This window comes from Arachis stenosperma, chromosome 6 (genome assembly GCF_014773155.1).
Source record: "Arachis stenosperma cultivar V10309 chromosome 6, arast.V10309.gnm1.PFL2, whole genome shotgun sequence".
In the NCBI taxonomy this organism is placed as follows: domain Eukaryota; kingdom Viridiplantae; phylum Streptophyta; class Magnoliopsida; order Fabales; family Fabaceae; genus Arachis; species Arachis stenosperma.
This window is the reverse complement of record NC_080382.1, coordinates 11,678,788-11,705,420: the sequence shown is the minus strand read 5'-3', so window position 1 is coordinate 11,705,420 and position 26,633 is coordinate 11,678,788. Positions and strand designations below refer to the sequence as shown.

Below are 26,633 nucleotides of genomic sequence, written 5' to 3'. Positions count from 1 at the left end.
AATCTATGATATAAATTTGTAACAGAAGCCTAACCTTTAGCACACACCTGTAGAAAAGTTAGTTAATTTTCAATATCAGCAACATCTTCAAAAAGTAAAAGTATAATAGTTTTATCACCTTCAGATTGTTCACGTATAAGAGTTCTATCACCTCCAGACTGTTTACGTATATGAGTTTCATCACCTGCATACTGTTGAGATACAGTTTGAGATGGATCTATGGACTGTCTAGTGGTAGCGATGATGGGGGTGTAGGTGTTGGTGGGTGGTGGTGGTAGTGTGGTAATAGTGGGGACGGTGAGGGTGCAGAGTGGGGGTGGGGGTGTAGGTGGGAGTGGTATGGGTGCCGTGGGTTGTGGGGTGGCAGTGAGGGTGGGTGTGGGGGTAGGGTGGGCGAGTGGAAAAGTGTAGAGCTAGGACTGGGGGTGACAGCATGGGTTGTGGTGGGGCTGGTGGGGGTGGTGGACTGGGGTTGGGGGTGGCAGTGAAGGTTGGGGGAGTGGCTGGGTTTGGCGGTGGGGGTTGGAGACTAGGGATGGGGGTGATGGTGAGGGTGCACAAAGAGTGGAAAGGGGTGGAGCTGGGGCTGTGGGTGGCGGCATGGGTTGGGGTGGGATTGGTGTTGGTGGGGGTGGCGGTAAGGGTGGCAGGGGCTGGCGGTGGGGGTAGGATGGTGGAGGTGCGAGTGGTGTCGTGGGTTGCGAGGGTGGAGTGGGGGGGTGGAGGTGCGAGTGGTGCGGGTGCCGTGGGTTGTGGCGGTGGCGGTGAGGGTGTGGGGGGAGGGTAGGGCGGGGTGGGCGAGTGGGGAGGGGTGGAGCTGGGGGTGGGGTTGCGGCGTGGGTTGGGGTAGGGCTGGTGTGGGTGGGAGGTGACAGTGAAGGTAGAGGGAGTGGCTGGGTTTGGGGTGGGGGTTGGAGACATAAGATGCAGGGTGGCGGTGAGGGTGGGGGGAGAGTGGGAGAGGTGGAGATGGGGCTGTGGGTGGCGGCGTGGGTTGGGACGGGACTGGTGTGGAGTGGGGGACTGGGAATGCACGGGGTTGGTGGGGGTGGTGGTAGATGTGCAAGTGGTGTCGTGGGTTACGAGGGTAGCAGTGAGGGAGCGGGGTCGGGGTGGGAGGGGGGTGGAGGTTCGAGTGGTGCGGGAGCCGTAGATTGCGGGGGTGGTGGTAAGGGTGCGGGGTGGGGGTTGGAAGTTCGAGTGATGCTGTGGGTTGCGACGGTTGCTTCGGGGGTCGTGGTGGGGGTTGCGACGGTAGCGGTGTGGGTGGTGGTGGGTGTAGAGGTGCAAGTGGTGCGGGTGTCGTGGGTTACTTGGGTGGCAGTTAGGGTGCGGAGTGGGGGTGGGGGTGGGGTTGGTCGAGGTGGGGGGTGGCGGTGAAGGTGTGGGGAGTGGGTTGGTTTGGCGTTGGGGGTTGGAGACTTGGGATGCAGGGTGGCGGTGAGGGTGGGGGGAGAGAGGGGAGGGGTGGAGCTGGGGCTATGGGTGGCGGCGTGGTTGGGGCGGGGCTGGTGGGGGTGGGGTACTCGGAAAGGGTGGGGCTGGTAGGGGCTGGTGGTGGGGGACTGGGGATGGGCGGGGCTGGTGGTGATTCAGCCTCTCCAACATAAACCTGTAATAAAGTGAAAATAGTCAATCACCTTTTTTTCGGTGAACAAAGTCAATCATCTTTTTTCAATAATTATATAACGGGCCTTGTTTTTGTTTGGCATTTTAATTAACCATACATGCACACATATATAACCAAATATAATTGTATAAATAACCAATCATTTTTTTCCGGTTAACAAAGTCAATTATCTTTCTTCAATAATTATATTCAATATCAGCAACATCTTTAGAAAGTAAAGGTATAACATTTTCATCACCTCCAGACTGTTCATGTATATGAGTTTCATCACCTCAAGACTGTTGAGGTACAATTTGAGATGGATCTATGGACTACCTAATGGTAGCGATGATTTGTGGGGGGTGTAGGTGTTGGTGCGTGGTGGTGGTAGTATGGTAATGGTGGGTGTGGTAATAGTGCAGGATGGGGTGGAGGATGGAGGTCGGAATTATGAGGGTGTCGTGGGTTGCGGGGGTGGGGTGGGGGTGTAGAGGTGCGAGTGGTGCCGTGGATTGCAAGGGTTGCGTTGTGGGAGCGGGGTGGGGCTAGGGGGTGGAGGTGTGAATGGTGTGGGTGTCGTGGATTTCAGAGGTGGCGGTGAATGTGCAGAGTGGGGTGGGGAGGTGTGGAGCTTGGGATGGGGTTGGCGACGTGGGTTTGGGTGGGGATGGTGGGGTGGGGGACTGGGGATAGGGGGTAGTGTTGAAGGTAGGGGGAGTGGCTGGGTTTGGCGGTGGGGGTTGGAGACTGGGGATGGGGGTGGCAGTGAGGGTGGGTGGGGCGTGGAGCTCTGGCTATGCATGGCGGCGTGGGTTGGGGTTGGACTGGTGGTAGTGGGAGACTGGGGATGGGGGGTGGGGGTAGGGGTTGGTGGTGGGGGATAGGTGGTAATTCAACCTCTCCAACATAAGCCTGCAATATAGTGGAAAAGTCAATCTTCTTTTTTTTTCGGTGAACAAAGCCAATCATCTTTTTTCAATAATTATATAACGGGTGGAGGTTGTAGTTGTGTCGTGGGTTGCGAGGGTGGCGGTGAGGGAGCGGGGTGGGAGTGGGGGGTGGAGGTGTGTGAGTTGTGCGGGTGCCGTGGGTTGTAGAGGTGGCGGTGAAGGTGCGGGGTGGGGTGGGCGAGTGGGGAGGGGTGGAGCTGGGGTACTGGGTGGGAATGGTGGGGGTGAGAGACTGGGGATGGGGTGGCGGTAAAGGTAGGGAGAGTGGTTCGATTTGGCAGTGAAGGTTGGAGACTGGGGATGGGAGATGGCGGTAAGGGTGGAGGGAGAGTGGGGAGAGATGGAGCTGGGGCTGGGCATCGGGGCGTGGGTTGGGGTACGGCTGGTGGGGTGGGGGACTAGGGATGGGGGTGGCAATGAAGGTAGGAGAAGTGGCTGGATTTGGCGGTGGGGGTTGGAAACTGGGGATGGAGGGTGGCAGTGAGGGTGGGGAAGAGTTGGGAGGGATGGAGCTAGGGCTGTAGGTGGCGACATGGTTTGGGGTAGGGCTGGTGGGGGTGCGAGTGGTGTGGGTGCCGTGGGATGTGGGGGTGGCAGTGAGGGTGTGGGGAGGGGTGGGGCTGAGGTTGGCGAGTGGGTGGGGTGGAGTTGGGGTTGGGGTGGGAATAGTGGGGTGCGGGACTGGGGTTGGGGGTGGCGGTGAAGGTAAGGGGGAATGACTGAGTTTGGCAGTGGGGGTTAGAGCTTGGGGATGGGGGATGGCGGTGAGGGTGGGGGGAGAGTGGAGAGGGATGGAGCAGGGGTGGGGTGGGGGTTGGTGGTTGGAGAGTGGTGGTGATGATCTTCTAAATGAGAATAGTTTAGCCAAGGCAAGTAATTTTTCAAATTACTGGAAGGGTAAGAACAATTTGTACTGTGTTGGGCTTGCACATAGAGGATTCTTTGGAGCTAGCAATGATGCTCAAAATGTAGCAAATGATATTGCCTCACTTCTCAATTAATTTTTTTGGTCTGTATGGTTACTTTGTAGAATAATTTAGAATCGAAAAATTTAATTTGATTAAAACTAATTAAATATATTATGAGGAGAAAAAAAGTATGAAAAAGATAACGGCTACTTTCGTTTATTGTCATTGTATAATTTACAAAATACAATTCAATGAGAATTAATTGGAAGTATAAAATTAGTCAAATATAAAACTACAAAACTATATATAACCACACTAAATAAAATAAAATAGCTGAAAAACATCTTCCTCCAATCGTATTATATGAATAATCACCAAAATCTACTGTTGTCATGGAAATTATAGTCAAATAAAAACTATCAAACCAACTTATATTCTCTAAAAAATGGGTTATAATTGTTCCCATAACAATGACTATCATGACAATACCAATGGCTACCCTAACTTTTATCTTATGAACTATATTATCCTCAATTACCCACCCATTTGACATGTATTGTGAAAAATTTGTAATGATGTATGTTTCTAATTTTTTCAAGAAAGTATTTTATGAAGCTTTCAAGAATGTTAGAAACAAATGGGCAACAATAGTGGTGGGAGAGTGGTGGTGATTCAGCCTCTCCAACATAAATCTGCAATAAAGTGCAAAAAGTCAATCACCTTTTTTTTTTTCGGTGAACAAAGTTAATCATCTTTCTTCAATAATTATATAAGGGGTCTGGTTTTTGTTGGGCTTTTTAATTAACCATACATGCACACATATATAACCAAACATAATTGTATATATAACCAATCATTTTTTTTCGGTTTACAAAGTCAATCTTCTTTCTTCAATAATTATATTCAATATCAGCAATATCTTTAGAAAGTAAAGGTATAACAGTTTCATCACCTCCAGACTGTTCACGTATAGGAGTTTCATCACCTCCAGACTGTTGAGGTATAATTTGAGATAGATCTATGGACTGCCTAGTGGTAGCGATGATGGGGGAAAGGGGAGGGGTGTAGATGTTGGTGGGTGGTGGTGGTAGTATAGTAATGGTGGGTGCGGTAAGAGTGAGGGATGAGGGTGGGGGTGGAGGTCGGAGTTGTGCGGGTGCCGTGGGTTGCGGAGGTGGTGTAGGGGGTGAAGGTGCGAGTGGTGCCCTAGATTGCGAGGGTGGCGTTGAGGGAGCGGGGTGGGGTGGGGTTGGGGGTGGAGGTGTGATTGGTGTGGGTGTCGTAGATTGCGGGGGTGGCAGTGTTGGTGCGGAGTGGGGGTGGGGAGGTGTGGAGCTAGTGCTGGGGGTGGCGGTGATGGTGGTGTGGGGATGGTGGTGATTCAGCTGCCTGCAATAAAGTAGAAAAAGTCAAATTATTTTTTCTTCGGTGAACAAAGTCAATCATCTTTCTTCAATTAACGGGCTTTGTTTTTGTTGGGCTTTTTAATCGATTGGGACAAAAATTATACACATACACATACATGCACACACATATATAACCAAACATAATCATATATATAACCGATCGTCTTTTTTTTTTTATTTCCGGTGAACAAAGTCAATTATCTTTCTTCAATAATTATATAACGGGTGTTGTTTTTGTTGGTTTTTTAATCAATAGAGACAAAAATTCTATACATACACACATACATGAACACACATATATAACCAAACATAATTATGTATATTAATCTAAAATATGTCATTTAATATATCAAAATATTGTGATTAATTCAATTTATTTAAAAAATAAAATTATAACAGATTTTTCTACTCTTTACATTATGAAAATATTCAATAATAATTTTAATAATATTTATACAAGACCAATAATAGTATATTGAATTCCAATATTAGCATCACCTTCAGACTGTACAAGTATAACAGTTTTATCACCTCCAGATTGTTCAGGCATAATAGTTTAAGACGGTGATTGATTTCCAATATTAGCATTACTTCCAGACTGTGCATGTATAACAGTTTCATCATCTATAGACTGCTTAGTGGTAGCGATGATGGAGGATTTTTGTGGGGTGGATGGTGGTGGTAGTGTGGTAAAGATGGGGGTGGTAGGGTAGTGGGGGCGGTGGAGGTGGGGGACTAGGGATGGGGTTGGTGGTGAGGGTGGGGGTTGAGGAGTGGGGATAGGTGGTGGTGGTGCTGTGGGTTGTAGGGGTAGCAGTGAGGGTGCGGGGTGGGGGTGGCGGTAGTGAGGGTGCAGGGTGGGAGGGTGGAGGTGGGAGTGGAGGGTGGGGATGCTGTGGGTTGTGTGGGGTGGCGGTGAGGGTGCGGGGTGGGAGTGGTGGGGGTGGCGGTGCAGTGAGTTTTGGGGGTGGGGATGGGCATGCCGTGTGTTGCGGGGGTGGCGGTGAGGGTGCGGGGTGGGGGTTGGTGGTGATGGTGGTGGGGGGATGGTGGTGATTCAGCCACCTGCAATAAAGTAGAAAAAGTTAAATTATTTTTTTTCGTTAAACAAAGTCAATTATCTTTCTTCAATTAACGGGCTTTGTTTTTGTTGGACTTTTTAATCAATTGGGACAAAAATTATACACATACACATACATACACACATATATAACCAAACATAATCATATATATAACCGATCGTCTTTTTTTTGTTTTCTGGTGAACAAAGTCAATTATCTTTCTTCAATAATTTTATAACGGGTGTTGTTTTTGTTATTTTTTAATTAGTAGAAAGAAAAAATCTATACATACACGCATACATGAACACACATATATAACAAAACATAATCGTATATATTAATCTAAAATATGTCATTTAATATATTAAAATATAGTGATTAGTTCAATTTAATTAAAAAATAAAATTATAACTATTTTTTCTACTTTTTATATTATGAAAATATTAAATAATAATTTTAATAATATTTATACAAGACCAATAATAGTATATTGAATTTTAATATTTGCATCACCTTCAGACTGTACAAGTATAACAGTTTTATCACCTCCAAATTGTTCATCTATTACAGTTTGAGACGGTGGTTGATTTTCAATATTAGCATCACTTCCAAACTGTACATGTATAACAGTTTCATCATCATTGGACTGCTTAGTGGTAACGATGGTGGGGGGTTTAGGTGGGGGTAGATGGTGGTGGTAGTCTGGTAAAGATGGGGGTGGTGGGATGGTGGTGGCGGTGGGGGTGGGGGACTGGGGATGGGGGTGGTGGTAAGGTTGGGGATAGGTGGTGGTGGTGCCGTGGGCTGTACGGGTGGCGGTGAGGGTGTGTAGTGGGGGTGGGGGTGGAAGTGGGGGGTGGGGTTAGGAGTGGTGCTGGTGGCGGTGCAGTGAGTTGTAGGGGTGGCGGTGAGGGTGCAGGGTCGGGGTGGGGGTGGGGCTGGGCATGCCGTGGGGTGTGGGGGTGGCGGTGAGGGGATGGGGGTTGGTGGTGATGGTGGTGATTCAACCACCTGAAATAAAGTATAAAAAGTCAAATTATTTTTTTCGGTGAACAAAATCAATCATCTTTCTTCAATTAACGGGCTTTGTTTTTGTTGGACTTTTTAATCAATTGGGACAAAAATTATACACATACACATACATGCACACATATATATAACCAAACATAATCATATATATAACCGATCGTCTTTTTTTTTGTTTTCCAGTGAACAAAGTCAATTATCTTTCTTCAATAATTATATAACGGGTGTTGTTTTTGTTTGTTTTTTAATTAGTAGAGAGAAAAATTCTATACATGCACACATACATGAACCCACATATATAACCAAACATAATTGTATATATTAATCTAAAATATGTCATTTAATATATCAAAATATAGTAATTAATTTAATTTAATTAAAAAATAAAATTATAACTATTTTTTCTACTCTTTACATTATTAAAATATTAAATAATAATTTTAATAATATTTATACAAGACCAATAATAGTATATTGAATTCCAATATTAGCATCACCTTCAAACTGTACAAGTATAACAGATTTATCACGTCCAGATTGTTCAGGTATAACAGTTTGAGACGGTGGTTGATTTTCAATATTAGCATCACTTTCAGACTGTGCATATATAACAGTGTCATAATCTATGGACTGCTTAGTGGTAACGATGATTAGGGGTGTAGGTGGGGATGGAGGTAGGAGGCGGGGGTGGCGGTGTTGTGGGTGCAGGGTGGGGGTGAGGATGTCGTTTGTGTGGGGGTGGCGGTGAGGGTGTAGGGTTGTGTGCCCACGGCTCCCGCACCACTCGCACCTCCACCCCCCACCCCCCCACTCCCACTCCCACCACCCTCATCGCTACTGTCGCAACCCACGGCTCCACTCGCACCTCCACCCCCACCCCAACCGCCAGCCCCTGCCACCCATACCGCCACTCCCAACCCCTATTAGCCCCACCCCAACCCACGCCGCCACCCACAGCCCCAGCTCCACCCCTCCCCACTCTTCCCCCACCCTCACCGTCACCCACATCCCCAGTCTTCAATCCACACCGCCAAACCCAGCCACTCCCCCTACTTTCACCGCCACCCCCCATCCTTAGTACCCCACCCCAGCCCCAGCTCCACCCCCACCACTCGCCCACCCCACCCCCACCCCCACCCTGCAATCCACGGCTCCCGCACCACTCGCACCTCCACCTTCCCCCACCCCAACTCGCTCCCTCACTGCCACACTCGCAACGCACGGCACCACTCGCACCTCTACCACCAACCCCATCCTCGCAACACACTGCACCCGCACCACTCCCATACGTAAATAGTCTAGAGGTAATGAAACTCCTATACGTGAATAGTTTGGAGGTGATGAAACAGTTATACTTTTACTTTCTGAAGATGTTGCTGATATTGAATATAATTATTGAAGAAAGATGATTGACTTTGTTAACCGAAAAAAAAAGATTGGTTATATATATAATTATTTTTGGTTATATATGTGTGCATGAATGGTTAATTAAAAAGCCCAACAAAAACAAGGCCCGTTATATAATAATTGAAGAAAGATGATTGACTTTTTTCACCAAAAAAAAAAGGTGATTGACTTTTTTCACTTTATTGCAGGCTTATGTTGGAGAGGCTGAATCACCACCACTCTCCCACCACTAACCCCCACCCCCACCCCCACCGCCAGTCCCCGCCACCCCCACCAGCCCAGCCCATCCCCAGTCCCCCACCCCAACTAGCCCCGCCCCAACACACGCAGCCACCCACAAACCCATCTCCACCCCTCCCCACTCTCCCCCACCATCACTGCCACCCTGCATCCTAAGTCTCCAACCCTCACCGTCAAACCCACCCACTCCCTCTACCTTCACCGCCACACCCCACCCCCACCCCAACCCACACCGCCACCCCCACCCCCAGCTCCACCCCTCCCCACTCGCCCACCCCACCCCCAGTCCGCACCCTTACCGCCACCCACGCAACCCACGGCACCCGCACCACTCGCACCTCGACCCCCCACCCCCACCACCACCCTCACCGCTACCGTCGCAACCCATGGCACCACTCGCACCTCCACCCCTACCGCAACCGTGAGCCCCTGCCACCCATACCGCCACCCCCAACCCTTACTAGCACCATCCCAACCTACGCCGCCACCCACAACCCCAGCTCCACCCCCTCCCCACTCTTCCCCCACCCTTACCGTCACCCCCCATCCCCAGTCTCCAACCCCCACCGCCAAACCCAGCCACTCCCCCTACCTTCACCGCCACCCCCATCCTCAGTCTCCCACCCCAACCCAAGCCGCCACCCTCAGCCCCAGCTCCACCCCTCACCACTCGCCCACCCCACCCCCACCCCGCACCCTTACCACCACCTCCGCAACCCATGGCTCTCGTACCACTCGCACCTCCACCCCCCGCACCCCCACCCCGCTCCCTCACTGCCACCCTCGCAACCCACGGCACCACTCGCACCTCTACCACCAACCCCACCCCCACAACCCACGACACCCGCACCGCTCCCGCCTCCACCAGTCCACCCCTATCCTGCATCCTCACCGCCCCCACCATTACCACACTACCACCACCACCCAGCAACACCTACACCTCCCCCCTAATCATCGCTACCACTAGGCAGTCCATAGATCCATCTCAAACTGTATCTCAACAGTCTGGAGGTGATGAAACTCCTATGTGTGAATAGTCTGGAGGTGATAAAACTCTGATACGTGAACACTCTGGAGGTGATGAAACTGTTATACCTTTATTTTCTGAAGATGTTGTTGATATTGAATATAATTATTGAAGAAAAATGATTGACTTTGTTAACCGAAAAAAAATGATTGGTTATATATACAATTATGTTTGGTTATATATGTATGCATGTATGGTTAATTAAAAATCCCAACAAAAACAAGGCCTGTTATATAATTATTGAAGAAAGATGATTGACTTTGTTCACCGAAAAAAAAAAGGTGATTGACTTTTTCTACTTTATTACAGGCTTATGTTGGAGAGGCTGAATCACCACCAACCCCCACACCCACCCCACTGCCAGTAATTGCAGTTGGTCTGTAATTGCAGTTGTTGTTTCTTTCTAGCCTCTGTTAGTAACATATTTGTCTAGTAATTACTGTCTCGCCAATCTCTCCAATAAGTTTTTGGCCACTATGCATTCGTCAGTGGTATGACCGTACTTCTGATGAGATGCAGAATGTTTGCTTTTGTCCACATATTTCTGATCCTGATAAGTATTTGCTTTAGTCGGTGGTTTAATGAGTTTATTGTGAAGGATTTCTTTGATTATGTCCTCTCTCTTTGTGTTAAACTTAGTGTATGAGTCAAACTTTGGTGCCAGTTTGAAGGGCTTTTTGAGGTCTTTGTGGTTTTGAGATTTAGCTGCCTTTCCTCATCTCGGCACGGTTGTTGTTTTTCCATACGCCAAGCTTCACGAAACTTTTCAATCTCCATTTGTCCCGAGGCATTTTCTCGAAATTCTGTCAATGTCTTCGGCTTAGTCACGGCTATAGTTTCTTGAAACTTTCCAGGGCGAAGACCGCTTTTGAGTGCATATAGGTGTATATCGGGGTTGAGGTCCGGAATCTCCATAATTGCCTTGGCGAATCGTGTCATGTAATTCTTTAGACTCTCGTGCTGTCCTTGTTTGATACTGCTAAGGTAGTCCGATTTGTGTACGTATATTTTTGAGGTCACAAAGTAGTAAATGAAAGACTTTGCTAACTCCTCGAAGCAAAAGATTGAACCTGCAGACAACTTGAAAAACTAAAATAAGATAGCATCATCTAAAAAAGTCAAAAAAGATCAATAAAGTATAGGGTCAGAAGCACCATTAAAAAATATCATTAGCTGAAAGTCTGAAACTTGGTAACATGAATGCGAGGGTTTCAAACCCTTCATAAAACTTTAGTGTAGTAGATAGTATGAAATTGTTTGATATTTGAAATTTTACAATATCCTCTGAAAAGGAATTGAATATTGTCAGCTTTTTCTTGGGAGGAGTGATCTCCTGAGGATCTGCATCTCGAGGTTGCACATCATTCAAAAGCGCATTCTTGGTGGCTACTACGACGGCGGCCGGTGACTCCACCAAGTACAATTTCCCGGCGGCATTCGCTATGACCATGCTAAGTTGGAGCGTACTGGAATACAACTGAAAATACGAATCAGCTCGAGCTCGATCGTGTCAAACACGCCATCAAATGGGGAACCGATTACCTTCTCAAAAGATTCACCTCTTCTGCAAACTCCACAACCATCATTGCTTCCCCACTACCATTAGCGACGACCAAACACAAAAACAAGTGTTGGATCCGCCCCGAGGAAATCCAATCCCCTCGCTCTGCATCGCATTGCACCACTTGCCCTACTCTGGCTGCTGAAACTGCAACCGCTTTAGCCGCTGCATAACGAGGCCTATTCCAAGAAACGGATCCATGGAGCAGACATGATCTTCGAGTTCGCCACCCAAGGATTGGGACACGAGTACTCCGACGGAGGCGATCCACCTTCGCCTTGTGGGGCGGAACATGTATGTACTTGGCAACCGGAAATTCTTCCTACCTCAATCTCATTACTAGTCCTGAATTGGATGAGAAAGTTGGTTCCATGTGGCACAGTGTGTTTTCTTGGGACAATAAGCTTCCCGGTGCTGTGTTGCTTTTGCTCGCTTCAGAATGTTCTTGGATTATGGCTATCCGTACGAACAAGTATTGAAAATTTATCAAAACAAAATCGATGACATAGTATGCTCTTATCTCCCAGATTCCGAGAAATTTAACAGAACAAAGGGAGGGTTGATCATGTTAAACCATGGAAATCCACGCCCTCTTCGGTACGTGGCGAATGCAGCATTCTTGACTAAGCTATATAGTGATTACATGGGTGAGTGCTACTATATTCTACTACACTATATTTTGAACATTTCAAATATGTGATAGAATGTATATTGGTAACTGTATTAATAGAATGTATATTGGTAACTGTATTCTTCCTATTTGTTTCATGTGAAGGGTCAACGTGCTAGACAATAAAATATGAATGTAAGTTTGTTAAATTTGATGTTATCATAATAACAATAAATAATATCTAATCAAATCAAGACTCAAGTCCTTTTTGCCTGTTCTTTAAATCCCATTCTATTATGCAGAGTCTTTTATTCGTTTATGTTTCTTGATATATATTCTCTTGGTGCAAAACAACGAAATATAGCCACTATAGTGGAGAGAACAATATGCTAAAATTGTTTGCTGCTGTTTACAATATGAGCTCGCATTTGTCATATCCATTTTTGTTAGAGCCACAAGACAATATATGGTGACGATTCTAATTATTGGGGTTGGCTCAGTGGGATTAAAAGGCAAAAAGTAGTAAACATTATTGATGAAATATATAATATAAAAATCAAGGTGAGTTCTACTAGATTTCTTCTAAATCAACATATAAATTATTCCTTATGACGTGGTATATTTTAATTGGATATTTAGTTTTAGTTTGAGTTAATTTAACTCAATAAGAATTAATATCTTAACTAAAGTAAAACAAAGTAAAGTTATATTTCTTAGAAGCTCAATGCCCCTTTGCCCCATTCCTCTATGAAATTGAAAGAAAAAATAACTCAACATGTACCCACCCATTGACCCAGCCCCGCCACCCGTAGCCCGCAGCCAGCAGCCACGCCAACCACCGCAGCCACTTCAATCCCGCAGTTCCGTCGCATGTACAGGCATCGCGTGTGGAAGATCGGCGCTGTCGCAGGAGCTTGAAGTCGTCTCCTCTGTTCGAGAGCGCTCTCTCTGTGTTCACCGTGCCTCCGTCACCGTCAATGTAACGGTCACTATCAAGAACTTCTTCGTGTTTCCCTCGCCGCCTGACATTTCTGTTCGTTCTGTCTTCATTCATTAGCCGGAACCTTCCCTCGTCGCTGACATCTCTGTTCGCCCTGTTCGTGCTTCAGGTAGGTCTTCTCCTTTTCTCCATTTTGTAGTATTCATTTATTTGTGTATTCTAGCCTAAGTTTTGCGCTGTTCATTCTTGTGATTACTGATTCGAAAAATTCTAAGTTGTTCATGATTTTTAGTTCTGAATATCTTATTTTGGTTAATTACTTAATTTTGGTCATGATTTTTGTTAGCTGGATTTAGAATTTTGTTTGCCGTGACTTGGAATCATTTTATAGTATTTATTTGTGTATTCTAGCATGAGTTTTGCGTTGTTCATTCTTGTGATTACTGTTTTTGAAATTTCTGATTTGTTCATGATTTTTTATTTTAAATATCTTATATTCTGTGACTAGGAATTACTTAATTTGGTTAGTTACTTAATTTTATTCCTGATTTGTATTAGCTGGATTTTGAATTTTATTTGCTATGACTTAGAATCATTTTGTTTGAAATAAAAAACCCCAAGCCTTAGAGGGTAGAGAAGGAAGAAGAGGAATTGAAGGAGAGATACGTTAAATAAATCAAAATGAGATGATTCTGTTATGATATGAGGTGAAAGCTAAGTGAATTACAATGAGAAAGGAAATTACTATTATAAACTAACTAACAAAAGTTGTTAGCATGTACTCCTTCTTACTAATCTCTAGCTATAACTAAGCTAATTATAACTAATTTGTGCTGACTCATTACTAATTATAATTAAGTAAGTCCTTAGTAATGTATATACATACCATAACTCCTATCTTATCTCTAATTTTCTTATTTTTTAAGCTGTTTCTTTTTTCTTTGATCTTCATCATCTCTAAATTATGCTTTCTAGAAGACTGCTGTTGCTATGCTGATTTGACCTTGATCACTAATGCTAAGTTTATCTCTGAGGTGTAGAAAGTTTTATGAGTGTATAACCTTTGTGAAAATATCAGCCACTTGCACAGTTTTTGGGATGTGGTTTATTCCGATTTCTTTGTTATTTACATGATTTCTAAAAAAATACAAGTATATTTTAAAATATTTGGACTTAGAATGTAAAATAGGATTGACAGCTAATAATACTGCACTGAAGTTATCACAGTATATCATTGGAACTTCTATTAAAGAGAATTTTAACTCACTCATCATAGTTTTTAATCAGATCAATTTTTCTACTATATCTACTATACTCCTATAGTATCCTTTTATACTTGACCTAGTCACAGTCGTTAATTTGTTGATGCCTAAGACACCAATTTCGAATCAAGAAATACACATTATTCACTAATAGACTTTTTATCATTAAGATCCTTAACCTAATTTGAATCACAATAAAAAATAACTGCTATAAAATTATTTCTTTTTAAATATAAATCATAGCTTATTGTACCATTTAAGTATTTCAATACCCGTTTCAACAATTTTTAATAAGAATCTAAATTAAAGAAAGTTGGATAAATTGAGTAAACTTGTACACACTATAAGAGATTTTAGGTTTGGTCACTATTAGATATTGTAAGCTGCCAGTTACATATCTAAATAGTTTTGGATCACCAAAGTTTGAACTTCCAAAAGCCGTGTAAACATTAGACCTCCATCAACATTAGTGTAAATCTCCCATATTCTTCATAGCAAACTTAGCATTCAGTTTCTCTCTGACATCTCTGTTCGTTCTGTCTTCATCCGTTAGCCGGAACCTTTCCTCGCCGCTAACATCTCTGTTCGCTCTGTTCGTGCTTCAGGTAGGTCTTCTCCTTTTTTCCATTTTGTAGTATTTATTTATTTGTGTATTCTAGCCTGAGTTTCGCGCTGTTCATTCTTGTGATTACTGATTCTGAAATTTCTAAGTTCATGATTTTTAGTTCTGAATATCTTATTTTCTGTGACTGGGAAATAGGAATCATTTATTTTGGTTAATTACTTAATTTTGTTCATGATTTTTGTTAGCTGGAATTTGAATTTTGTTTGCTGTGACTTGGAATCATTTTGTAGTATTTATTGGTATATTCTAGCCTGAGTTTTGTGCTGTTCATTGTTTGCTTGATGTCCTTTAATTTTGTTCTGAACTGAGTTAATTGGAATTGAAGTAGGTAATTGGAATAAGAGTAGATTTAATTTTGATCAGAAACACCTTGGATGTTGTTGTGTTATTTTTCCGAACCTTTCATCTTGTTATAGTTGCTCATGTTGTGTTGTTGTTGGTGTTTTGTTTTATTTTTTAATTTATCTTCTTGCAATTAATTAGTGATAGAAAGAGTCAGCGTGGTGTACCAAATATTTAAAGATGATTATGTGGGATTATGGAGAGCATTTGTCAGGGAGCGGCTGAATAGAAAAAAGAAAAGTAGGTAAGCAACGGTTGCTTTGTTGAATTAGGACCCTGCCCAAGTAGATGGAATTTGACTTCGAATCAGTGAAATTAATATAATCCACTTATAGTAATTATAATCTTTTCTTGTTGTTATAGTTATCTTTTACTTAAGTTCACAACTATAACAGGTTTTAGGATCATGTTTCTGTTTCTGAAATGGGAAAATCCTTGGTTTTTCAGCTGCTGCCTCTGCATTTTTTATTTTTTTAACCTGTCCTTTTGCTTTCTTTTTTTCTAATGTATGTGTTTTTTGAAGCCTCGCAAACTTTAATTTTAAGTTTGAGGCTTTTTTTTCTTTGGGGAGAGGAGAAAGAGGAGATGAGATGAGAGGTTGTTTAGACTAGAACTGAATACCCCTTCTTATTTCTTTCTTTTTTATTTAAAAAAAATGTTTTTGAAGTAGATGGTATTAAATATGCTGCCTTTTAAATTATTTTCTTTTTAGCTTCTTTTATAAAGTAAGGATTGCTGGGGCTTCTTAGTTCTACAGTTTTTAAAAAAGCTCACTGCTTTGCACTTACTAAGTTATCTTATAAATGAAGTGAATGCATTTACTGAGTTATCTTACAACTTCTTATATTAAATAAATTGCATTAATGAAGTACTATATCTATCAAGTAGCTGTTCAAGGAAAAATGGCCACTAGAGTGAGTTTATGGGTCCATATAGTATTCAATGTGTAGTAATAATCTTCTTGTGTCAGTGTGTTCTGAAGGGTCAAGTAAATAGTGATAACTTTTTTTTATATGGTTAGGACTTAGGAGAGGTGAGAAATTCTTACATGTTGAGCGTATTTATGCCACCGCAGGAAGAAATAGAGATTGGAGAACAAGGTCTGTTCATTCTGACTTCAAATCATTCCTTTCTTCCTATACAAGTTGTTCTGTATTCTCAAATGCAGTGCTATAAATTTGATAGGTCTAGATGATCCTGAAACAATTCTTGGGCCTTAGTCACAAGTTAAGGCCTACAGTAATCAGTTCTCGGATGGAGAAAAGGAAGGCATTACTAACAGAAAATGCAGACCAAAAAAAGCGATTGCCTGATAATTTGCAGAAGAAACTTGATGAGGTCTGCTAAAATGGCACAAACACAACTTTTGTGGTCTTTTATACTTACAGTTTACTATGTTAATTGTTTTTTCCGTGTTTCCCTGGTGGCAGACTTTCTTAAACATGCAGCTCTATGAAAAAGCCTTGAAATTGTTTGAACATGATCAATCAACTTCTGTAAGTTCTGTTATGTTTCTTAGAATTTTAATTTTTCTGTTTTCACTGTTGAAATGTGCAAATTGACATGTAAATGATGGCATGTTGTTTTACATAGGCATTTACTAAGGTATTTTTACATGTAAATTAAAATGTGCAAATTGGCATGTAAGATATTTATGCTTTCACCCGCATAAAGCTTTATCAGAATTTGTTTGAAGCTACTAGATTCACAAATATACTGTCAATAACACTGGTAATGTATTAAATATCAGATTGGTAGATCAACTGAAAATTACCAAAAATATTAATGAACAAGTTCTTTTCATCTGGAAGGAAAATTCTAATTTAAGTCCTGAGGAACAAATTTTCAATCAGGAAAAAATATTTATCAGAGTTGGCCTACCATTAATTTTTGTTATTGAATATCAGGAATTAACATCCCAAGTTTCTGCTGAGACTGACCCTGTATCCTTCTGCCAAAAGTTGTGTCATTACTTTATATCCAGGTTACTTTGGTTGCTTCCACACCCCCTCTCTCTTTCTGAAGCCTACCATCTCCTTATTGTTTTCTTCCACTTACTACAGTTTTACCATAAAGCTATTCAAGCCCCTGGAAGGGTGATCTCTGTTTCTATTTCCCAATTGAAGGTATGTTCTCTCTCTGTGAGTTAACATCACAATGAATATGAATATTTTAGGCTTATTTAGATTGTATCTATGATGGTAATATAGACAAATTTTGGCACCTTTGACAGGACTGTATTTCATGCAATCATATAATATCTCAAAAGTCCTCGAAGATTTATTTTTTCACGCTTTAAAACCTTTCAGGATAAGCGCGATGAGTCAGCAGACAAGGTATTGACGGATTATCAAGCTGCTACAGTGACTCTTAGCGCTATTATCAGCTGGTGATGTGAGTATTACTTATCATGCTTGCTTGTTGCATTTTGTACATCTTTTGGCTTTCATTCATTCAAAATAGTTGTCCCCACTAAATTAAGTTAGTTCAAATTAGTAAACTAAGGGAGGAAATTTTGTTTATTGAAAAGGTAAGATTTTAAATTTCGTATAATAATATATCTGTAATAAGTAAAAACATTTCCACTCTTGGTTTCTTAACAAATGTCCTTGCTTGTTAGGAAAAAACTTAAATTTTCATCAACATTTCGAAAAAGCTAGATAAGAATTCTAGTGTTCATCCTTTTAATGAACTCTTTGCACAAAGGTTTTTAATAGAATCTTTTATCTTTAAAAAGTAGAAACAGAAACCACTAACTCAGTTAACTTTACTCTGAAAAGCTGACCATGTGGCAATCATGAAGAAGCAAAATATTCGTTTTTCTTTCAATATTATGATCAACTTATTTCAATATCACTGAGTAATTGGAAAATGAATACATTGTAAATTACCATGTTTTCGCCCCCAGGTTTTATAGGAAGACGATTGTGCATCTGATAGAATTTTGAGTAAAAGGGAACTTCTGGAGAGTCAAATGTGGGATCTCAAAAGCTTGGTTTTGACCAACACACAACAATCACCTCAATTGAGCAGGGATGCATTTCACACAATAATTATTCGGTGACGTCTAGTTCCTTAAGTGAAAGCTTATGACAATTGTGCAGACTAGAGAAAATTTTCACAATTTTGTTTTAGACAGTACAAAGATCATTTTCACTAATTCATCTCGCGCAAAGTTTGATACTCGGGTGTTTTCCATCCTTAAATTTCTGCTTAACAAATATTCTGAGCCAGAGCCTCAATGATACTACCAAAGAATTTGGAACCTAAAGACAATTTTTCATAACCATTTGTTAAAATACCAAGATAATTATGGATTAGATCACTTAAAATATCAAGCAACATTCTAATTGTTTTAATGTGAAAGCCCAAAGAACTATATAATCCAAAATAAAATAAATATACTTTTACCAGTCCAATGAGTATGAAGTAAATCCAACTTCAATAGAACAGGGGAAAGGGCAAAATGATGTCATGCAATGGGAGTGTAAATTTGCAAAATTAAACAATCCTATAATCAACTCATGCCTTGTGCATACAAGTCGTTAGCCAAAAACAAACTCTTAAATGAAACCTTGATTTGTAACATAATAGTTTTTAGCCTGTGAGATAACAGGTTAAGAATAATTAAATCATTATTCAGCTGCGTGTTAACTCTGACGCATAATTCCTAGGAACCATATCAAATATTGACAAAGGTGCTTTTCTTTTCTGTGCATTGGAGCTAGGGGGCAGACAAAATCCATCAGATAACTAGGTTATCGAAATACCTACGTATCATTATTCTTTTGTTCAAATTAGGGCAGTTAAAGAAGAAATGCTTGGATCACTCAAGCGACATATAGTACGAGAAAGCCCAAACTAAAGGAATACTTATGCTAATGACATTCTGAGGAATTAAAATCCAGAATGAAAATTTACAGTTGAAACTCTACAATAAAGGTTCTGATTCCTACTCGATGCTGTGGTAGAGGCGGTCTCTTTTCCAACATTTCATAATGTAGAACAAAGTTATCCTGCAAGGATTTTTTTTCATTAGAGGCCTAAAATAGGATCAGGGATAAAAGGAAAATAATAAATGTTGGACCACGAGAAATCATTTTATGAACACTACGAATTCTATTATGTATAAAGCTAACCTTGCGAACAGTTTCAAATGTGTTTGGATCGAAACAGTGATAAGATCCTCTTTCGTATGTTTCAAATGTGTTTGGATCGAAACAGTGATAAGATCCTCTCTCGTATGTGTTCGTTCTAACAAGCGGCTCCATGTTGGGAACTCTTATAAACCAGAAACGATTGTCTTTGTGATAATACCATCCTCTATTGTGCCTGAAAGCAACAACCACCTACCTTGTTAGAAATTATTAATCAGAGGAAAACAATTTAGATTTTAATTCAAGAGTTCCTGCCAATACAAGTTTTGCTGTAGGAATTCTTAAAATCCGTGACTGATAAACAAAGAAAGGTTACCAAGTATTGACTGATTTAACCATTAATTGCTCCCAAATTGTAACAATCCCAACATAATTTGGAAATAAGCCCTAACCACGGAAAAATAAAATATAATTAACAAAAAAAGGATGAATTAGAGGGTATGTGCATACAGCTCATTTAATTTGCAGCATATAATTGTGCTTCGTCTTTGGGCATGCTGCAATCAAGGAAAAAAAAGTGGTTAATTATAATATTAAGCAAGCCAATTAAAAACCAAGTAAGATGTAATTGCAAACCTGTATAATATGTAAAACAATGTTTCCACCGAAAACTGTGAAAAGTAACCTTGCTGCATCATGCAATGAGCAGTAAGCCTAATGAAGGATTTGCAAATAAAGAAATCGATTCTATAGCATAATTAAAAAAGCTACTTTACTTTAAGGTACATAAGACAATGATGACAAAAAGCAGAGAGGCAAGCATTACCTTTGAAGCAAGCAAGCATGTCTGGAACTCAAATTTGGTTGCATTTTCTTTTTCCTCCCCTTGGGACCTCGTATGCAATGGCTTTGTTGCAGGGGATGCCAGGGAAAAGAGAGACACTAAACTAATCATCGAAGCCACGATTTATGCTGTACATGTTCATGCTAAGGACCTTCCAATCTAAGAAATCACCCTCCATTGGGGACCTCACAGATCTATGTGGGATCCGGAAGGGATGGGATACAACCTTCTTCACAATGACTTGAAGAACCAACACGCACAGGACTAGGTCCTGTCCTCGTTCCTTTGCAAAGCCAGGTAACATAACGAGAAACGTGCCTTTGCCATCAAGATCAACAAGCACAGACCTTTCCTCATGATTGAAGGATGGCATTCTATCTAGGCAGCCTTCAAGCCTTTCGAAGATAACAGACACCCAATTCATCCACCTGGAAAGCACACATCAAGTATTTTTCTCCAATGCATTCGCATGAAAGTGCCAGGTATTTGCCAGGATAAAACAAGTCTGTAACAATAGCAATACCAATACGAATAACAATACTCAGGAGTAAACAACATGAAGATGCAGGAAATTACCTGATACCTGGAGTATACACACTTGGAAGAAAGGACCGACGCTGGCCACCCACTTGGACACAAAAAAGAACGCGCAAAACTATTGCCACCCTCACTGGTCCAATGTGAGTTATGGGTGTCATAAGAGTAGACGAAAACTCTTTCATCTTCAAAACAGATTTGGAGGTATAGCTTAGCATAGAAATACATGTGATCAAGTAAGGAATGTGAGTGTTGGTCAGGATGATCAGGGGCCCAAACCTTGGTCGCAGCGCGTAGAACCCAAAAATTCGGAGGACCAGCCTCATGTACGAGATGGTCGAGACCACACATCCTTATAAAATAACAAACACTTCAGATTTTGTGAAGAGCATAGAACCGGTATCAATAACTTTGGAAAATCATCTATTGGATTCGACTCCTCCACTTCCTTGTCAAGGTCTAGTTCGTAGACTTTTTTGGAAGGATAGCAAGGACCATCACAATAATAATCAAGTACGGACAAATATTTGAAACCTCCAATGAGATGAATCTTGGAATCCAACTCCAAAGCGTGCATGCGACCCAGTGGAAGATCCACGCTGAAATTAAAGGAAACGGAGGCAGATTTTCCCAAACCACAGCCTCCTCCTCCACCTTCTTGGGTTGATGCCGCAGATCCTTGTATGCATTAGCACCATAAGGCGTCGTTGATTCTTTCCCGCCGCCATACATTCCTTCTCAATCAACGCAATTAATTGCCTCAAAAAAGGGGACAAACGAACAAAACCTAGCTGACACTCAATTAACAAGGCACTACAATGAAAATTAAAATTGAGAATTCATAAGCATGTGCAATAGTAACGTCGTTTTGTAGGATGGAGATGGCACGACAGACGGAGAGAATGGGACACCCAATGAGGCGGTTATGCTCGGGTGGCGACGACGGTGACGGAACGGAGGAGGAGATACAGCAAATTAGGGTTGATTTTCTGGGAGCATGATTTGGGGAAGAAACAAAAATTAGGTTTTTCATAGTTTAGTAAATTACACAATTATCTATTTTGGACTATAATTTAATTATTAATAGTTTAACTATAATCAACATAATCACCAATTAGAGAGTGACATGTCACAGAGAATGATATACATATTATTATAAGAAGGGTAGAGTAGAATTTACCAAAAATCAATGCATATAAGTTGTTGGTGATAAATATATTGGTCGACATTGTCTCTTATTGCATCTTTTATGCATAGCTGTCTCTTTTGGAGTCTTTCATTTGAAGCCAGAATAGCATCATCGATTCATCGTCGCCATGTGGTATCTGACTTTGTAGAGAAAATACTCAATTTGGTCCCTAAAGTTACACTCGAGCCTCAATTTAGTCCTTGACGTTTCAATTGCCTCTATTTAGTCCCTAAACTTTATAAATTTTAATCAATTTAGTCCCTGTGGTTTCTGCCACAGAGTCATTACCGGAGAGATGATGTGTACAACGGACTGCCACGCTGGACTCCACTAAAACGGCGTCGTTTTTGTTTGGCGCTCAAATAGCCCAAAACGACGTCGTATCATGTTATAGAGATGGAAAATGTTTTTGTTAAACAAGTCACACCGTATTCTCCCCCCATAATAGGACTGTTCTTCTTCTTTCTCTTCTCTTCAATGGCGCTGCGAGTCTGACTTATCAGATTCGTTGAAGTCGCGATTCTCTTCTCTTCAATCACTTCACATTGCACCGGTCGTCTTCTCTTCACCAACGTTGACTAAGTTCGAGGTAAGTAAAATATTGAATAAAAAAACTTCTATACCCGTGATGATGCTTTGGTTTTTTGCTTCACTTTTGGTTCCTCCTCTTTTTTTTTTTTATGCATTCCAGCTAAATGCATTTTGTTTTGCATGTTAGTATATGTTAGTTTTTGTGTTTATTCTATGTTAGGGTTTATGTTTTCAGTGAGTATCATCTAATTTCTTGGCTTATGTTAGATGTTCGATCATTTCCTGTTCCTGTACCATTAATTTGATTTTGAATATTTTAGGAGAATTTTTTTGGGTTAGGGTTTCAACATGGGTGTGTTTGTCTGATAATCAATGGATTAAGAAATAAAAAGATGGAATCAGATTGTCATATGCAATATGTTACATTTGATTCTAGCCCTGTTTTATTTAAAAGAGAGGTGCATTTTCATCAAAGTCTTAATCTCATTAAGTCAATTGCTTATTGCATCTTGTAACATAGAGTAATTGATCTGATTTTCTAAATGAACTTGTTTTGGTCTGTTGTTGTCTCATAACAACAATGCAATTTATGTTTTAGCAAGTCTAACGAAAGAGAGAAAAAAATATTTTGAGGGCTTTATGTACTCGTTATGTACTCTGTATGTACTCCTATTATAATTGTTAGTTTTTTATATTTACAATTGAAGTTATAGTGGTGGAATGATATTTTTTATGATATTTTTTAATTTTTCTGTGTGCAGATGGGAGATCAATTCATTAAAATTATATATCACCATGGAGGATCATTTGTCAAAAATAAAGATGGAAGTTTGACATACTGCAAGAAACAAATTTCAGAGTTACCTGGGTTAGATACAGACACGTTAGATGTTTTTTCAGTCAGAGACTACTACAAACACATTGGGTATGATAAGGTCGAGCAATGCAAGTGGTTGGTTCCTAACATGCCATTGACAACTGGTTTGAGGATATTGACTAATGACGATGAGATGCTAAAAATGTGCTTCTATGCTGGAAAAAACAACGGAGTTGCTCATGTGTATTATGAGCATGGAGTCTCTGAACCGGATTATGTTGAGGAACAACAACCATCTAAGGAAAAAGAACTGATGTATCCACCCCTGCCAAAAGTACCCATCTCTGCCCCAAATCTAACTCCCATACAAATACTCACCTCTACTCCAAAGCCAACTCACATCCTAATACCCACCCCTGCCCCAAGTCCAACCCCCACCTCTTCTCCAAAATTAATTCCTACCCCAATATTCACTTCTACCCGAACTGAAACTCCAAACACAGTAACTGAAGTTAAAACAACTGAGGCAAAAAAATCAACCCAACCCAATAAATTTACCCAACTCAACAAATCAAACCAGCCCAACAATTTAACTAAATCGAAAGATAGTAGAGCAAAAAAGAATTTGACCAAGGGTGGAGGATATGTTAGAAGGCCTGTGACAAGGCAAGCAAGCAAAGGGCCTCCAACAAGATCATCATCTAAAGAAAAGCCAATTCATATAGAAATAGATTCCTCATCAGACAGCCATGATAGCTATGATAGCGTGGAAGACAGCCTTTATAAGCCTGGAGGTGAAAAAAGTTCAAGTGATGATGAAGATTCATTGAAGATTTCAGCTGCTAAAACAAAGAAATTCAAATCAAAACATGCTTCACAGGGCCATCTGAGTAAAGAGAAGCAGTGACGGATCCAGAAAATTTGATTAGTGGGGGCAAAATATGTATAACATGATAATAATTTTATAATTATATTTTATTATTATAAAATATAATTAATCTTCTAGTTATTTAACTAATAAATTAAAACACTTATATAGTAATTTAAATAATAACATATAACTTAAAATTTTATCCTTTTAAATTTGATATTTAAAAAAATTGATAATTCTTTTATTATTAATACAATTAAATATTTTATTTTTTTATATATATTAATAAATAATTATTTAAAAATTAATGTCTTATAAGATTACAAAACTGACTCTTTATAATATTCATAATTAATTTTTTTTAATTAATATCGTTACTAAAAAAACTAGAACTAACTTCAAAAGAAGAAAATCAATAGATATTCGTATATTTAGATGTTACTTTTTATTTTAACTGTTATTTATTGTTAATTAATATTACTATATTTCAAAATTTAAATTATTAATGGATTTTATTATTCAATAATATTTAACCATGTAATAAAAATATATAATTATATAATTACAAAATAAAATACAAAATAATTGAATGAATTAAAAATAAAAAATAAAAATAAATCTTTAATTGAGTCAAAAGAAATTAAATAATGAAATTAAGGAGTCTTACTAGGAGCCATAGAATAAAAAAAGAATAATAAAAGAAGAGAATTAGAATGTTAGAGAGCATACAAAAATTGTTTTTAGTACTTAAATTTAAATAACTGACTTAATTTTTAATTATTTTTATTATTATTATTTAATTATTTTTATAATTAATATAGTATTATTATAAAATAGTGAGATTTTTTTTCTATACATTATGAAAATAGAAATAGATTAAAAAAAATTATAGTGGGGTCAAATTTATTTATTAAATGGGGGCAAATAAATTTTTATTCCATATACTACATGTAACTTAACAAAATTTTAGTGGGGGCACTTGCCCCCACATCTCCTAAGGTAGATCCGTCCCTGAAGAGAAGAGAAAGATTTTGTTAGAGTATGATGGTTTAGTGGTGGGGGAGTCTGATTCAGGTGAGGATGATAATTACTTTTTTGGTGGATCTGGTACTCATGATGTGGTCGTAGAGTATGATGCTCATGATAGATATCATGATGATTCGGATGGAGGAGATTCATGGCATTTGGAGGAAATGAAGACACCTCCAGCCTCCGAAGATGAGCTATCTGAGGTGAAATCTGATGATGTATTTCCTGTGTTTAATGAAAATGCTAGATTTGGAGAGCTACGACTTGAAGTTGGTATGAAATTTAACACAAATCAGGAATTTAGAGAGGCTGTCCGGGAGTATTGTATCCAGGAAGGTAGGAGGATTTGGTACAAGAAGAATGATAAGGAAAGGTGTAGAGCGTTGTGCAAGATCAAAGATTGTGACTGGGTGGTTTATGCCTCAAAGGATAGTGAGGGAGTTTGTTGGCAGATAAAAACTTTTAATGATGATCATACATGTGCAAGGGAGTGCAAAAATAGGTTGGCAAATAGAAAATGGTTAGCATGTAAGCTGGTGAAGAAGTTAAGGAAGTTTCCTAATCTAAAGCATTCTGAAGCTCTTGCTTACTTCAAGAGCAAATGTGACTTGGATCTTAATAAATCTTCTCTTACAAGGGCTTTAGGAGATGCAAGGCACATAGTATATGGAGATGCAGCTGTTCAATACAATATGGTTAGAGACTACGGTCTGACTCTTCTTAAGAGCAACCCTGGATCCACAATTAAAATTGGAGTTATCCCTCAACCAAACCCTGATGAAGCTCCTATTTTTGAAAAGATGTATATATGTTTAGACGGATGCAAGAGAGGATTTAAGGCTGGGTGTAGACCTCTTATAGGATTGGACGGAGCTTTTTTAAAGACACGCTTGGGTGGGCAAATCTTATCAGCCATTAGACAAAACGCAAACAACCAAATTTATGTCATAGCCTATGCAATTGTGAGCGTAGAGAACAAAGAGAATTGGAAATGGTTCTTGAAATTGTTACTTGAAGATCTTGGTGATTACCAACCTGGGTGGTCCTTCATTTCTGACATGCAAAAGGTAATGTTTAATCATATTATGTCTTACTAATTGAATTACATATTAATAAACTGTATTACTTTGGATCTGGATTGGCCTTGTTACTGATTCTCTGATGTCAAAACTGATTGTTATTGACTTTTATTTTATCATCGTGGTTGAATTAGGTTGTTTTAGGGGACCATTTTGAGTTCATTTAAATTAGTTCAGGGACTAGTTTGAGTTCACTTAAATTATTTCAGGGACCTTTTTGAGGCTCGAGAGTAAATACAGTTTGTGATTTTTTTGTTTAACTTTGTACAGGGGCTGATTCCAGCACTTCGGGAAGTCATTCCAAATGCCCATCACAGATTTTGTGTATGGCATCTGTGAAAAAACTTTAACAAGCAATGGAAGGACAATGAACTTAGAGGATTATTGTGGGAATGTGCAAGGTCAACAACACAAGAAGGGTGGATTGAGAGAATGAGAAGAATTAAGAGGCTCAATGAAGAGGCATGGTCATACTTGAGCAAGTGGCCAAAGAATGCATGGAGTAGAGCTTTTTTCAGTAATGTATCCAAGATGGACAATATTTGTAACAATGCCTGTGAGGTTTTTAACTCACGAATTAAGGAGGCCATAGCTAAACCCATCATCACACTATTGGAAGAAGTTAGAATGTATGCTATGAGGACAATTGCTAGGAATAAGGTGAA

General features: G+C 40.3%; 5 protein-coding genes across 21 annotated transcripts; 3 read left to right on the top strand and 2 right to left on the bottom strand.

The window, feature by feature from the left end:
• The first annotated feature begins 433 nt into the window (after positions 1 to 433).
• LOC130933662 (glycine-rich protein 5-like) lies at positions 434 to 787 on the top strand. Its single transcript, XM_057863287.1, has one exon. The coding sequence runs from the start codon at positions 434 to 436 to the stop codon at positions 785 to 787; it is 354 nt and encodes a 117-aa protein (XP_057719270.1).
• Positions 788 to 8,805: 8,018 nt separating this feature from the next.
• LOC130933661 (glycine-rich cell wall structural protein 1.0-like) lies at positions 8,806 to 9,511 on the bottom strand. Its single transcript, XM_057863286.1, has 2 exons — positions 9,125 to 9,511; positions 8,806 to 9,036 (listed from the first exon to the last, which is right to left on the bottom strand). Exons 1-2 carry the CDS (start codon positions 9,509 to 9,511, stop codon positions 8,806 to 8,808), a joined length of 618 nt encoding a protein of 205 aa, XP_057719269.1.
• A 1,980-nt stretch (positions 9,512 to 11,491) lies between these two features.
• On the top strand, positions 11,492 to 11,984 carry LOC130933660 (endoglucanase 9-like). Its single transcript, XM_057863285.1, has 3 exons — positions 11,492 to 11,636; positions 11,723 to 11,842; positions 11,971 to 11,984. The coding sequence occupies exons 1-3, from the start codon at positions 11,492 to 11,494 to the stop codon at positions 11,982 to 11,984; spliced, it is 279 nt and encodes a 92-aa protein (XP_057719268.1).
• Positions 11,985 to 12,407: 423 nt separating this feature from the next.
• On the top strand, positions 12,408 to 18,561 carry LOC130935089 (E3 UFM1-protein ligase 1 homolog). Of its 16 annotated transcripts, none has more exons than XM_057864657.1 (8): positions 12,408 to 12,914; positions 15,116 to 15,218; positions 16,050 to 16,074; positions 16,160 to 16,312; positions 16,405 to 16,470; positions 16,882 to 17,100; positions 17,284 to 17,368; positions 17,883 to 18,561. In XM_057864657.1, the coding sequence occupies exons 4-7, from the start codon at positions 16,166 to 16,168 to the stop codon at positions 17,365 to 17,367; spliced, it is 516 nt and encodes a 171-aa protein (XP_057720640.1). In that variant the 5' UTR covers positions 12,408 to 12,914; positions 15,116 to 15,218; positions 16,050 to 16,074; positions 16,160 to 16,165; the 3' UTR covers position 17,368; positions 17,883 to 18,561. The 16 variants fall into 16 exon arrangements, 6 of the variants coding, with proteins under 6 accessions (XP_057720640.1, XP_057720641.1, XP_057720642.1 ...); XR_009067802.1 differs by lacking the exon at positions 15,116 to 15,218 and having other exon boundaries at positions 12,409 to 12,914; positions 15,996 to 16,074; positions 16,882 to 16,917; positions 17,051 to 17,100; XR_009067801.1 differs by lacking the exon at positions 15,116 to 15,218 and having other exon boundaries at positions 12,410 to 12,914; positions 15,996 to 16,074; positions 16,936 to 16,958; positions 17,038 to 17,100.
• Positions 18,562 to 18,564: 3 nt separating this feature from the next.
• Positions 18,565 to 21,604, bottom strand: LOC130935091 (probable NOT transcription complex subunit VIP2). 2 transcript variants are annotated; one of them, XR_009067803.1, is made up of 7 exons: positions 20,732 to 21,604; positions 20,492 to 20,637; positions 19,898 to 20,343; positions 19,708 to 19,760; positions 19,582 to 19,628; positions 19,114 to 19,306; positions 18,565 to 18,990 (listed from the first exon to the last, which is right to left on the bottom strand). XR_009067803.1 is itself a non-coding variant. In XM_057864660.1 (7 exons), the coding sequence occupies exons 3-7, from the start codon at positions 19,914 to 19,916 to the stop codon at positions 18,892 to 18,894; spliced, it is 411 nt and encodes a 136-aa protein (XP_057720643.1). In that variant the 5' UTR covers positions 19,917 to 20,420; positions 20,499 to 20,637; positions 20,732 to 21,589; the 3' UTR covers positions 18,595 to 18,891. The 2 variants fall into 2 exon arrangements, 1 of the variants encoding a protein (XP_057720643.1); XM_057864660.1 differs by having other exon boundaries at positions 18,595 to 18,990; positions 19,898 to 20,420; positions 20,499 to 20,637; positions 20,732 to 21,589.
• Between the last annotated feature and the right edge of the window lie 5,029 nt (positions 21,605 to 26,633).